The 12,731-nt window shown below is 48.2% G+C and overlaps 1 protein-coding gene across 1 annotated transcript in view; it reads right to left on the bottom strand.

Moving 5' to 3' along the window:
• The window catches only part of enpp1 (ectonucleotide pyrophosphatase/phosphodiesterase 1), a 41,094-nt gene that overhangs the window by 7,528 nt on the left and 20,835 nt on the right, over window positions 1–12,731 (bottom strand). The window contains exons 13-18 of the mRNA XM_064340851.1: window positions 11,167–11,298; window positions 10,969–11,000; window positions 10,747–10,874; window positions 10,515–10,584; window positions 8,097–8,184; window positions 7,067–7,251 (exon numbers count right to left, since the gene is read on the bottom strand). Coding sequence (XP_064196921.1) covers window positions 7,067–7,251; window positions 8,097–8,184; window positions 10,515–10,584; window positions 10,747–10,874; window positions 10,969–11,000; window positions 11,167–11,298 — 635 coding nt within the window. The remainder of the gene's footprint in view (window positions 1–7,066; window positions 7,252–8,096; window positions 8,185–10,514; window positions 10,585–10,746; window positions 10,875–10,968; window positions 11,001–11,166; window positions 11,299–12,731) is intronic.

Below are 12,731 nucleotides of genomic sequence, written 5' to 3'. Positions count from 1 at the left end.
CTGCTGTCATGTCCTTTTTAAATAGCCAATCACCACTCTGATCCACTTTTAACACTTAAACCACTTTGGTTGACTTTCAATGTAATGTTTCAAATGTCAAATTGTATTTACTGTGTTGTTTGTATTTTGTTTGGGTTCAAACCAATTTCCCCATGAGAGATTATAAAAATCCTTATATAGCCACTGCTACTATTAACCCTCCAAGCAGCAGCTTGAAATGCTGGTGGAATCGCAGCTTTAATGCGAAGCTTGATCAGGTTATTACAGAGCTCACCGTGGCCTGTTTGCATCATAAAAACAAGCTCCCAAAACGAGCCTCGCTTACACGTCAAGCATTTAAAAAAATACGCCATACACAGTGAGCGAGACAACAAGGCTCCCGCACACCATGTGACCCGTTTACATCCCGAGCCACTGAAGCCACGCCCAGGACTGCGCCGCACAGCAGGCCCCTGGGGACGGACACGCCCAGGACTGCGCTGCACAGCAGGCCCCTGGGGACGGACACGCCCAGGACTGCGCTGCACAGCAGGCCCCCGGGGACAGACACGCCCAGGACTGCGCCGCACAGCAGGCCCCCGGGGACGGACACGCCCAGGACTGCGCTGCACAGCAGGCCCCCGGGGACAGACACGCCCAGGACTGCACTGCACAGCAGGCCCCCGGGGACAGACACGCCCAGGACTGCACTGCACAGCAGGCCCCCGGGGACAGACACGCCCAGGACTGCACTGCACAGCAGGCCCCCGGGGACAGACACGCCCAGGACTGCGCTGTACAGCAGGCCCCCGGGGACAGACACGCCCAGGACTGCGCTGCACAGCAGGCCCCCGGGGACAGACACGCCCAGGACTGCGCTGCACAGCAGGCCCCCGGGGACAGACACGCCCAGGACTGCGCTGCACAGCAGGCCCCCGGGGACAGACACGCCCAGGACTGCACTGCACAGCAGGCCCCCGGGGACAGACACGCCCAGGACTGCACTGCACAGCAGGCCCCCGGAGACAGAGACGCCCAGGACTGCGCTGCACAGCAGGCCCCCGGAGACAGAGACGCCCAGGACTGCGCTGCACAGCCGGCCCCCGGGGACAGACACGCCCAGGACTGCGCTGCACAGCCGGCCCCCGGAGACAGACACGCCCAGGACTGCGCTGCACAGCAGGCCCCTGGGGACGGACACGCCCAGGACTGCACTGCACAGCAGGCCCCCGGGGACAGACACGCCCAGGACTGCGCTGCACAGCCCGCCCCCGGGGACAGACACGCCCAGGACTGCGCTGCACAGCCGGCCCCCGGGGACGAACACGCCCAGGACTGCGCTGCACAGCCGGCCCCCGGGGACAGACACGCCCAGGACTGCGCTGCACAGCCGGCCCCGGGGACAGACACGCCCAGGACTGCGCTGCACAGCCGGCCCCTGGGGACGAACACGCCCAGGACTGCGCTGCACAGCCGGCCCCCGGGGACAGACACGCCCAGGACTGCGCTGCACAGCCGGCCCCCGGGGACAGACACGCCCAGGACTGAGCTGCACAGCCGGCCCCCGGGGACAGACACGCCCAGGACTGCGCTGCACAGCAGGCCCCCGGGGACAGACACGCCCAGGACTGCCCTGCACAGCCGGCCCCCGGAGACAGACACGCCCAGGACTGCGCTGCACAGCAGGCCCCCGGGGACGGACACGGCCAGGTCAGAGCAGAGGGTCTGTGTGTGTCCGTGAAACAGGAGCGGCTGAATCCGATTCCCACACCCTAAAACACCCAGGACCCCCACAACTGCGGTTCCCACGGCCCCACGCAGCCGGCCCGGTTCAGCAGGTAAGGGAAAGGCTCAGGAGAGGAACACGGTTCACCTGGAACACCTGGCTCAGCGGGCTCACCGATTCTACATGGACGGAACTCTGAGCCTCACATCAAAAAAATATGCACATACTGTATTATATATCTCATCCAAAATCACAAACAAACCCATGTCCTAACCTTCCTTCAAGCTGCTGAACACAGTCGTATACTTGCCTCAACCCTCAGACTTACCGTTTTCCTAACCCTAACCCTAACCCTAACCCTAGTTTGAACCCTAAACCCTAATTGAAGCTATTGGTACCTTTGAAAACATCAGAAAACCCATTTAAAATTGATGGAAAACGAGGTAAATATCATGAATGCAATAATACAAATGCAAAATAATATGTTTCAGGTCACTTAAAAAAACAAAAATGTTTTCCCTAAAGAAATATACATTTATTGCATGTTTTCAATGGTCATAGGTACACATGCTACTAGAAAATTTTTTTGGATGGTCCAAAATCACAAACAACCCCATGTCCTAACCTTTCTTCAAGCTGCTGAACACAGTCGCATACTTGCCTCAACCCTCAGACTTACCGTTTTCCTAACCCTAACCCTAACCCTAACCCTAACTGAACCCTAGTTTGAACGCTAAACCCTAATTGAAGCCACTGGTACCTTTGAAAGCATCAGAAACCCCATTTAAAATGGATGGAAAACAAGGTAAATGTCATGAATACAATAATACAAATGCAAAATAATATGTTTCAGGTTATTTAAAAAACAAAAATATTTTCCCTAAAGAAATATGCATTTATTGCACATTTCCTATGGTCATAGGTACACATGCTTCTAGAGAAATATTTTGGCTCATCCAAAATCACAAACAAACCCATGTCCTAACCTTTCTTCAAGCTGCTGAACACAGCCGTAAACTTGCCTCAACCCTCAGACTTACCGTTTTCCTAACCCTAACCCTAACCCTAACCCTAGTTTGAGCCCTAAACCCTAATTGAAGCCATTGGTACCTTTGAAAACATCAGAAACCCCATTTAAAATGGATGGAAAACAAGGTAAATATCATGAATACAATAATACAAATGAAAAATAATATGTTTCAGGTCATTTAAAAAACAAAAATATTTTCCCTAAAGAAATATGCATTTATTGCACATTTCCTATGGTCATAGGTACACATGCTACTAGAGAATTTTTTTGGCTCATCCAAAATCACAAACAAACCCATGTCCTAACCGTTCTTCAAGCTGCTGAAAACAGCCGTAAACTTGCCTCAACCCTCAGACTTACCGTTTTCCTAACCCTAACCCTAACCCTAGTTTGAACCCTAAACCCTAATTGAAGCCATTGGTACCTTTGAAAACATCAGAAAATCCATTTAAAATTGATGGAAAACAAGGTAAATATCATGAATAAAATAACACAAATGCAAAATAATATGTTTCAGGTCATTTAAAAGAACAAAAATGTTTTCCCTAAAGAAATATGCATTTATTGCACATTTTCTATGGTCATAGGTACACATGCTACTAGAGAAATTTTTTGGATGGTCCAAAATCACAAACAAACCCATGTCCTAACCTTTCTTCAAGCTGCTGAACACAGCCGTAAACTTGCCTCAACCCTCAGACTTACCGTTTTCCTAACCCTAACCCTAACCCTAACCCTAGTTTGAGCCCTAAACCCTAATTGAAGCCATTGGTACCTTTGAAAACATCAGAAAATCCATTTAAAATGGATGGAAAACAAGGTAAATATCATGAATACAATAACACAAATGAAAAATAATATGTTTCAGGTCATTTAAAAAACAAAAATATTTTCCCTAAAGAAATATGCATTTATTGCACATTTCCTATGGTCATAGGTACACATGCTACTAGAGAATTTTTTTGGCTCATCCAAACTCACAAACAAACCCATGTCCTAACCTTTCTTCAAGCTGCTGAACACAGCCGTAAACTTGCCTCAACCCTCAGACTCACCGTTATCCTAACCCTAACCCTAGCTGAACCCTAGTTTGAGCCCTAAACCCTAATTGAAGCCATTGGTACCTTTGAAAACATCAGAAAACCCATTTAAAATTGATGGAAAACAAGGTAAATATCATGAATACAATAATACAAATGAAAAATAATATGTTTCAGGTCATTTAAAAAACAAAAATATTTTCCCTAAAGAAATATGCATTTATCACACATTTTCTATGGTCATAGGTACACATGCTACTAGAGAAATTTTTTGGATGGTCCAAAATCACAAACAAACCCATGTCCTAACCTTTCTTCAAGCTGCTGAACACAGTCGCATACTTGCCTCAACCCTCAGACTTACCGTTTTCCTAACCCTAACCCTAACCCTAACCCTAACTGAACCCTAGTTTGAACCCTAAACCCTAATTGAAGCCACTGGTACCTTTGAAAACATCAGAAACCCCATTTAAAATGGATGGAAAACAAGGTAAATATCATGAATACAATAATACAAATGCAAAATAATATGTTTCAGGTCATTTAAAAAACAAAAATATTTTCCCTAAAGAAATATGCATTTATTGCACATTTTCAATGGTCATAGGTACACATGCTACTAGAGAAATTTTTTGGCTCATCCAAAATCACAAACAAACCCATGTCCTAACCTTTCTTCAAGTTGCTGAACACAGCCGTAAACTTGCCTCAACCCTCAGACTCACCGTTATCCTAACCCTAACCCTAGCTGAACCCTAGTTTGAGCCCTAAACCCTAATTGAAGCCATTGGTACCTTTGAAAACATCAGAAACCCCATTTAAAATGGATGGAAAACAAGGTAAATATCATGAATACAATAATACAAATGAAAAATAATATGTTTCAGGTCATTTAAAAAACAAAAATATTTTCCCTAAAGAAATATGCATTTATTGCACATTTCTATGGTCATAGGTACACATGCTACTAGAGAATTTTTGGCTATCCAAAATCACAACAAACCCATGTCCTAACCTTTCTTCAAGCTGCTGAACACAGCCGTAAACTTGCCTCAACCCTCAGACTTACCGTTTTACCTAACCCTAACCCTACCCTGAACCCTAGTTTGAGCCCTAAACCCTAATTGAAGCCATGGTACCTTTGAAACATCAGAAAACCATTTAAAATGATGGAAAACAAGGTAAATATCATGAATACAATAAACAAATGCAAATAATATGTTTCAGGTCATTTAAAAAACAAAATATTTTCCTTGAACAAATACGCATTTATTGCACATTTTCAAATGGCCATAGGTACACATGCTACTATAGAAATTTTTGGCTCATCCAAAATCACAAACAAACCCATGTCCTAACCTTTCTTCAAGTGCTGAACACAGCCGTAAACTTGCCTCAACCCTCAGACTACCGTTATCCTAACCCCTAACCCTAGGACCCTATTTGAGCCCTAAACCCTAATTGAAGCCATTGGTACCTTTGAAACATCAGAAAACCCATTTAAAATGGATGGAAAACAAGGTAAATATCATGAAAATAAACAAATGAAAATAATAGTTTCAGGTCATTTAAAAACAAAATATTTTCCCTAAAAATATGCATTTATGCACATTTTCTATGGTCATAGGTACCATGCTACTAGAGAATTTTTGGCTCATCCAAAATCACAAACAAACCCATGTCCTAACCTTTCTTCAAGCTGCTGAACACAGCCGTAAACTTGCCTCAACCCTCAGACTTCACGTTTTCCTAACCCTAACCCTAGCTGAACCCTAGTTTGAGCCCTAAACCCTAATTGAAGCCATGGTACCTTTGAAAACATCAGAAAACCATTTAAATGATGGAAAACAAGGTAAATATCATGAATACAATATACAAATGCAAAATAATATGTTTCAGGTCATTTAAAAAAAAAATTTTCCCTAAGAATATGCATTATGCACATTCAAAGGTCATAGGTAACATGCTACTAGAAAATTTTGGTGGCCAAATCACAAACAAACCATGTCCTAACCTTTCTCAAGCTGCTGAACAACCGTAACTTGCCTCACACCCTCGACTACGTTTTCCTAACCCTAACCTACTACCCTATTTGAGCCCTAACCCTAATTGAAGCCATTGTACCTTGAAACATCAGAAACCCATTTAAAATTGAGGAAAACAAGAATCAGATCAAAACACAAATGAAATAAAGTTCAGTCATTTAAAGACACAATGTTTTCATAAGGACATCCATCTGATTGCAACAGGTCTGTACACATGCTACCAGAACATTTTGGTGCCAACCACAACAACCCAGCCTTAACGTTCTTCACATGTGGCGACCACTAAACTTGCAACAGCCTCAGACTACCGTTGCCACCCTAACCTAACCAACCTAGTTGACCTAACCCTGATGAGCCCATGGTACCTTTGAAAACTATCAGAAACCATTACATGGCATGAAAACAGGTAAACAGATAATAAACAATGAAACAATATGTAGGTCATTCAAAACAAAATATTCCCAAGAAATAGCATTATTGACATCCTATGGTCATAGGTACACATGCTACAGAGAATTTTTTTGGCATCCAAATCCAACAAACCATGTCCTAACCTTTTCAAGCTGCTGAACACAGCCGTAAACTGCCTCAACCTCAGACTGACCGTTTCCTACCCTAACCTACTGAACCTAGTTTGAGCCCTAAACCTAATGAAGCCATTGGTACCTTGAAACATCAGAAACCATTTAAATGATGGAAAACAGGTAAATACATGAAAGCAATAAACAAATGCAAAAATATGTTAGGTCCATTCAAAAAACAAAAATTTCCTAAGAATGCATTATTGCACATTCATGGTCATAGGTAACACATGCTACAGAGAAATTTTGGCTCATCCAAAATCACAACAAACCCATGTCCTAACCTTTCTTCAAGCTGCTGAACACATGCCGTAACTTGCCTCAACCCTCAGATACCGTTTCCTAACCCTAACCCTAGCTGACCTAGTTTGACCTAACCACTAATTGAGCATTGGTACCTTTGAAAACATCAGAAACCCCATTTAAAATGGATGGAAAACGAGGTACAGCGAGCAGTGTGGCAGGTGTGGAGTTGCTGTACCTGTGCCGAGGACAGCGAGCAGTGTGGCAGGTGTGGAGTTGCTTACACTGTGCAGACAGCGAGCATGTGGCAGTGTGGAGTTCTCTACCGTGCCGAGGACACGCATGAGTTCGTGCACAGGTGTGCAGTTGCTGTACCTGTGCCGAGGACAGCGAGCAGTGTGGCAGGTGTGGAGTTGCTGTACCTGTGCTGGGGACAGCGAGCTGCAGCTGCAGCCGAGGCTGTCGGCGGCAGTGGAGCTGCGGGCAGTGCAGGAGGAGGCAGAGGACTGCTCTGCAGGATACACCGGCCTGTACACCGGCCTGCGCAGGACGGGGTTCAGGCTCCCGTGGGTCCCATTGTTGGGGGCCGGGGTAACTCCCAATAAATCTACAGGATGAGAGAGAGAGAAGAGAGGGATAGAGAGAGAGTGAGAGCGAGAGAGACAATGGGAAAGAGAGAGAGAGATGGGGAAGGATTGGTTCATGGCAGCTGACCAGTAGCAGCAGAGTCTACCGAGCCTTGTGAAGCACTATGGGACCACATTGTTGCTTTGCATGTTGCTCTGCCCTGGAAAATGCATTCATTCACCCAATCAGGGAGCCAGAAATCTTTAACTCACCCAATCAGGGAGCCAGAAATCTTTAACTGACCCAATCAGAGAGCCAGTGGTCTTTGACTCAGAAAATCAAGGGAAATAAATGTATTAAATCTGATGTCCTTTCTTGACCCGTTTTAAAGGTCTGATCACAGGGGTCCAGGGCTCAGCTCTGTGAAACGGGAGTAAGGTGGCGGCCCAGATATCGCGACTGTGCGCCGGAAGCACCACTGGGCTGGGCCCTTCCTCTCAAGGTGGGGGGCTTTCTTAAAACAATGGGAGAATAGCAGCTCAAACTCAGGGCTGTAAAAAAGCCCCCAGATGCCCAAGCCTGTTCTCCTTTCATATGAACTCCCCTTCCCCCGCAACACACGCACGCACACATACAAGCAGCAGACTGGAGTCAAATACAAAATCTGAGAAAAAAAACGTCCTGCAGATTCTGGCATCTTTTGCAAACATTCAGACAAAATTTATCATTTGTTTTTAATTGGCAGAAAATTTTATGAGTGACAGGTTGTCTGTAATGCTGATTTTCCGTTTGCTCTGCAGTACTGACAGAGCAATCACCCCAGCAGCATTCCCGGTCAGTCAGAAAGAGGTCAGCTAAAGTTCACTTCAGAGAAGCACAGCTTACCACACAAGAGGTTGTATACTTCGATGTTTTCAAACGGGGGCACCTCAGTCTCGGACTTAATCCCTGGTCCATAGCCCATAAAAATTGCCTGCAAAATGAAACACGTTATTTGTAAAATAAGATGCACATTGCATCATCAGAGGAGCTCAGGGTTTCTGCACTCTAAAGCGTAAAATAACCTAAAGATGTTCTGACTGGGACATGACACAACCTGAGCCCTGAAAACCCAACATTTATCACCCCTGAAACCCCAACATTTATCAGCCATGAAACCCCAATATTTGTGAGCCATGAAACCCCAACATCTATCAGCCCCAAAACCACAACATCTAACAGCCCCGAAACCACAACATCTATCAGCCCCGAAACCACAACATCTATCAGCCCCAAAACCACAACATCTATCAGCCCCAAAACCACAACATCTATCAGCCCCAAAACCACAATGCTGCAGCGGCCGCCTGATTGACGGGTAGGATGCCGTTAGTGGGCCGCTATGCGCACACTAGCCGGGGGGGAGAGGGGGGTGGGGCTTCAGAGGAGAGAATGCTGGGGTCATATTTAGGAGGGTGAGAAACCCCCCCCCCCCCCATTCTCTACACTGGTGGGAACACAGCCACCCATTCAGTAACTCGGTAGAGATAAACCAGAGGACTTTTTGCGCCTTAATTCCTCGAACGCTCTGCATAACTGCAGAAACAGCCGCCCAGTCATAGGCCCCAGCCCACCCACACACATCGGGTATAAATCAGTCAAATACCCACAATGCACCACAGGATTTCAGCTGAAATTACACCCAAAAGAGAAGTCCTGTGAAGAACTATAAAAAAAACACGTGTAAGAGCTTTCTCAAAACATCCAAATATATTTTCTGCATCGTCGTATATATATTGAATACATAAAAAATAAAAGTTTAGGAGGAGCAGGACAGGCGTTTTCAGTGTGGGTGAAAAGCTGGCCAGAATGTGGGCGCCTGCTACACAAACTGACAGTGTAACGCTACCGCTGTTGCCACGGTTATATTTTACTGCGTGTGCAGAACGCAGACAGGGCTCACAGGGCTCACAGGGCGACGCGCAAACAAGGCTAAATTTAGCGCTCAGAGACTCCTCCTTCCTCCACCTGCGCGGGAAGGAGTGGGAAGAGGGGTAATTATATCATCCTCCCAAAACCCCCCAACACCCCCCCACATTCCCCCACACCCCCCAAACCCCCCCACATTCCCGGCCTGACCAGAGCTGGAAACGGACGCTGCGGCAGAGCGCTTATGCCCTGAGCCCTGCACTGCGGTACGAGCTCCAGAGACAGGAACGGCCAGCGGACCGAAATCCAGACAAACAAAACAAAAAAAAATGTTTAGGAAAATAAAGGCTGCAGAAATAGAAAGAAAACAGAAGAAAGTGGAGTGGGGAAGAGTGAAAAAGCGTTTGTGTTTCTGTTTCCTCTTCGACTTCTGATCCTGATGAATCCATCCCCCCCGCCCACCCCCAGGCAGCAAAATGGCCCCTGGAACCCCCCCCCCATCTGACCCCCCCCCACCCCCCTGCCTCTCTGCTGGGGGGTCGGCAGGATTCCCCCGACTTGCCCAGCGTCGCTAAACCAACAACACCGCCACCTGTAGGCCTGGATGTTATTTACACCTCATTTTCCTTTTTTATAATAACTATTATAAAGAATGTACATTTACCCCAAGGAATCTTAAGTTTCACATCATAAAACACCCCAGCCATAGCAGATACAGCTCTGTTTTACCTGAAGCATAATAGCTGACGCTGGTACAGATGCTGGGGGCTCTGATTGGGGCTGGTATAGATGCTGGTATCTCTAGAGTGTTTATTTTCTTACGACTGAAAGGGCTCCTGCAGGCAGAACCCAACTAAAGCAGCTGTGACTAAATTAAAATAAAAATTTAAATAATAATAATGAATTATGTATAGCGTCTGTGCATCTCTTATTGATGGCCTGGTGCATAATTCAGCAGTGTGGCAGGTGTGTGGATGTGCAGAGCAGAAATGCGATGGGTTGGTTGTTGTAGCTTTATAAACCTCCCTGCATGCTCATTCAGCTAAATAGTCTCCAGGTGTGGCCTGTAGCCTGGATGCCCCGGGATAGACAGACAGGTATATACCCTCTGTTTGGGACAGACAGACAGAGAGACAGGCAGACAGACAGACAGCTATATACCCTCTGTTTGGGACAGACAGACAGGCAGACAGACAGGCAGGCAGACACACAGACAGCCAGACTGACAGACAGTCAGACAGCTATATACCATCTGTTTGGGACAGACAGACAGACAGACAGGCAGGCAGGCAGACACACAGACAGACAGACTGACAGACAGTAAAAGCAGAAGGTCAGAAGGTCAGAAGGCAGTGCGTGGGGGGAAGGGGGGGGGGTGGTTCTGCCGGGACAGACCTGCATGTTCTTGAATAGGTTGTCTGAGCCATGGAATCCTCCGGAACAGTACTTCATCTCCCCCGGCTTCCTGAATGAGATTAGGGAGCAGGGACCACTAATCACCATCACCATCGCCATCATCATCACCATCGTACTCATGCAGTTCATATCTGCAGCACTGGGAGGTCTGTGTGACGGGAATGTCGCCGTGGAAACAGAGAGTCGCCGTGGGGACGGAAGATGAACTCACAGAGCGGCCTGCCACTGGGCCTTCATGTAGAGGTGGGCACGCTCGATGCGGACGTTGTTGGCGAAGTGGAACCGCTTGGGCAGGTGCTCCTTCAGGTACGGCCTCATTGGCTGGTCAGGGGCTCTGCACTTCAGAAGGGGAGGGGAAAGAGTAAAGATCAACGAGACGAGCCACATCTGCGGACACGTTCAACGAGAACAGAGACTGAGCACTTCCTCTTACCGACAAGTTCCTCACCAAGCCTTCATAGTCAACTGGGGAGAGGAAGAACAACACAGGAAGTAAGTAATAGTGGATCACCGCTCTGTCATTATGTGGGATAAACACACCGTAGTTCAGTGGTGAGTGAGGAAACCACATAGGTACAGACAGGATAAGGGGGGGAGGGGTGGGCAGGGGGTCATATTGAGAGCAACTCACACGTGAAAAACTCCTCCGGAATTTTCTTGGGCCTAATCCTGGCGGCCGGGCCCTGGACGACGGTGAAGTCGGCGATGTTGTCCTGGTACGTGGAAACGTAGGCCGCTTTAGCGCACGAGGCCTCCTCCATTCCTGCCAGAGAGTTACAGAGCAGGACGTGACCGCCACCGCCAAACCCGCCAAACCCGTCACCATGACCGCCACCGCCAAACCCGCCAAACCCGTCACCATGACCGCCACCGCCAAACCCGCCAAACCCGTCACCATGACCACCAACGCCAAACCCGCCAAACCCGTCACCATGACCGCCACCGCCAAACCCGTCACCATGACCGCCACCGCCAAACCCGTCACCATGACCGCCAACGCCAGACCCGTCACCGCCAACACCAAACCCGCCAAACCCGTCACTATGACCGCCACCGCCAAACCCGCCAAACCCGTCACCATGACCGCCACCGCCAAACCCGCCAAACCCGTCACCATGACCGCCACCGCCAAACCCGCCAAACCCGTCACCATGACCACCAACGCCAAACCCGCCAAACCCGTCACCATGACCGCCACCGCCAAACCCGTCACCATGACCGCCACCGCCAAACCCGTCACCATGACCGCCAACGCCAGACCCGTCACCGCCAACACCAAACCCGCCAAACCCGTCACCATGACCGCCAACGCCAGACCCATCACCGCCAACACCAAACCCGCCAGACCCGTCACCATGACCGCCAACGCCAGACCCGTCACCATGACCGCCAACGCCAAACCCGTCACAGCCAACACCAAACCTGTCACCACCAACGCCAAACACTTCACCAGCTCAAACCCAACCTGTATTAATATAAGACTGTAAGAGTGTTGCTGACTGGATATTTCTAGGCTCAGACCTGCACAGTCTGCAGCAGAACAGCAGGTTGAGCCGTGAGCAGGTCAACCTCGAGCGCCGAAATCTCGCGGCTAACACTGACCTCCACTACGAAATGTAATCAGCAACTCAGTAAAGAAACCACAGAACAAAAAAATTCTTAAAGTATTCTTAAGAGTCGCTGGCAAATTCATCATCAACTACTCACAAGAGCCTCTAATTTATGATGCAGTATTTAGAAAGTTGACAGTGACTGCAGGCTGGCCCTCAAGAGATTTAAAAAAAGACCTCCAGAGACACAAAATTACAAAGCAAAGGACCTCTGAGGACATCTTCATTTAATTAGCCCACTGCCCGTGAATAGAGCTGGTTTAAGGGGTTAGAGGAGGGGACGGGCGTGCGGGTGAACAGCTGTGTTTTGGGCGTTTCTCCACACAGGCAGATGCAGAGGGGCTCGGCCGCGATTGGCTCGTTTATTAAAGCATGACCGCCATCGTCTCAGGAAATCTACTGCGGCGGACGTGTCTCTGTGAAGCAACAAAGAGCACAGCTGAGGCTGGTCAGATCTACCCGCCCACCCCCCTCTGCTCATCCATCTACCCGCACACCCCCCCTCCGCACATCCATCGCCGCCAACATCAAAGCAGGCCTGATCGGGACACTGCACCGTGGGGGGGAGGCATGTGGAGTGGTAATT

This window comes from Anguilla rostrata, chromosome 6 (genome assembly GCF_018555375.3).
Source record: "Anguilla rostrata isolate EN2019 chromosome 6, ASM1855537v3, whole genome shotgun sequence".
NCBI lineage: Eukaryota > Metazoa > Chordata > Actinopteri > Anguilliformes > Anguillidae > Anguilla > Anguilla rostrata.
The sequence above is the reverse complement of the archived record's forward strand: the minus strand, read 5'-3'. Positions and strand labels throughout refer to the sequence as shown.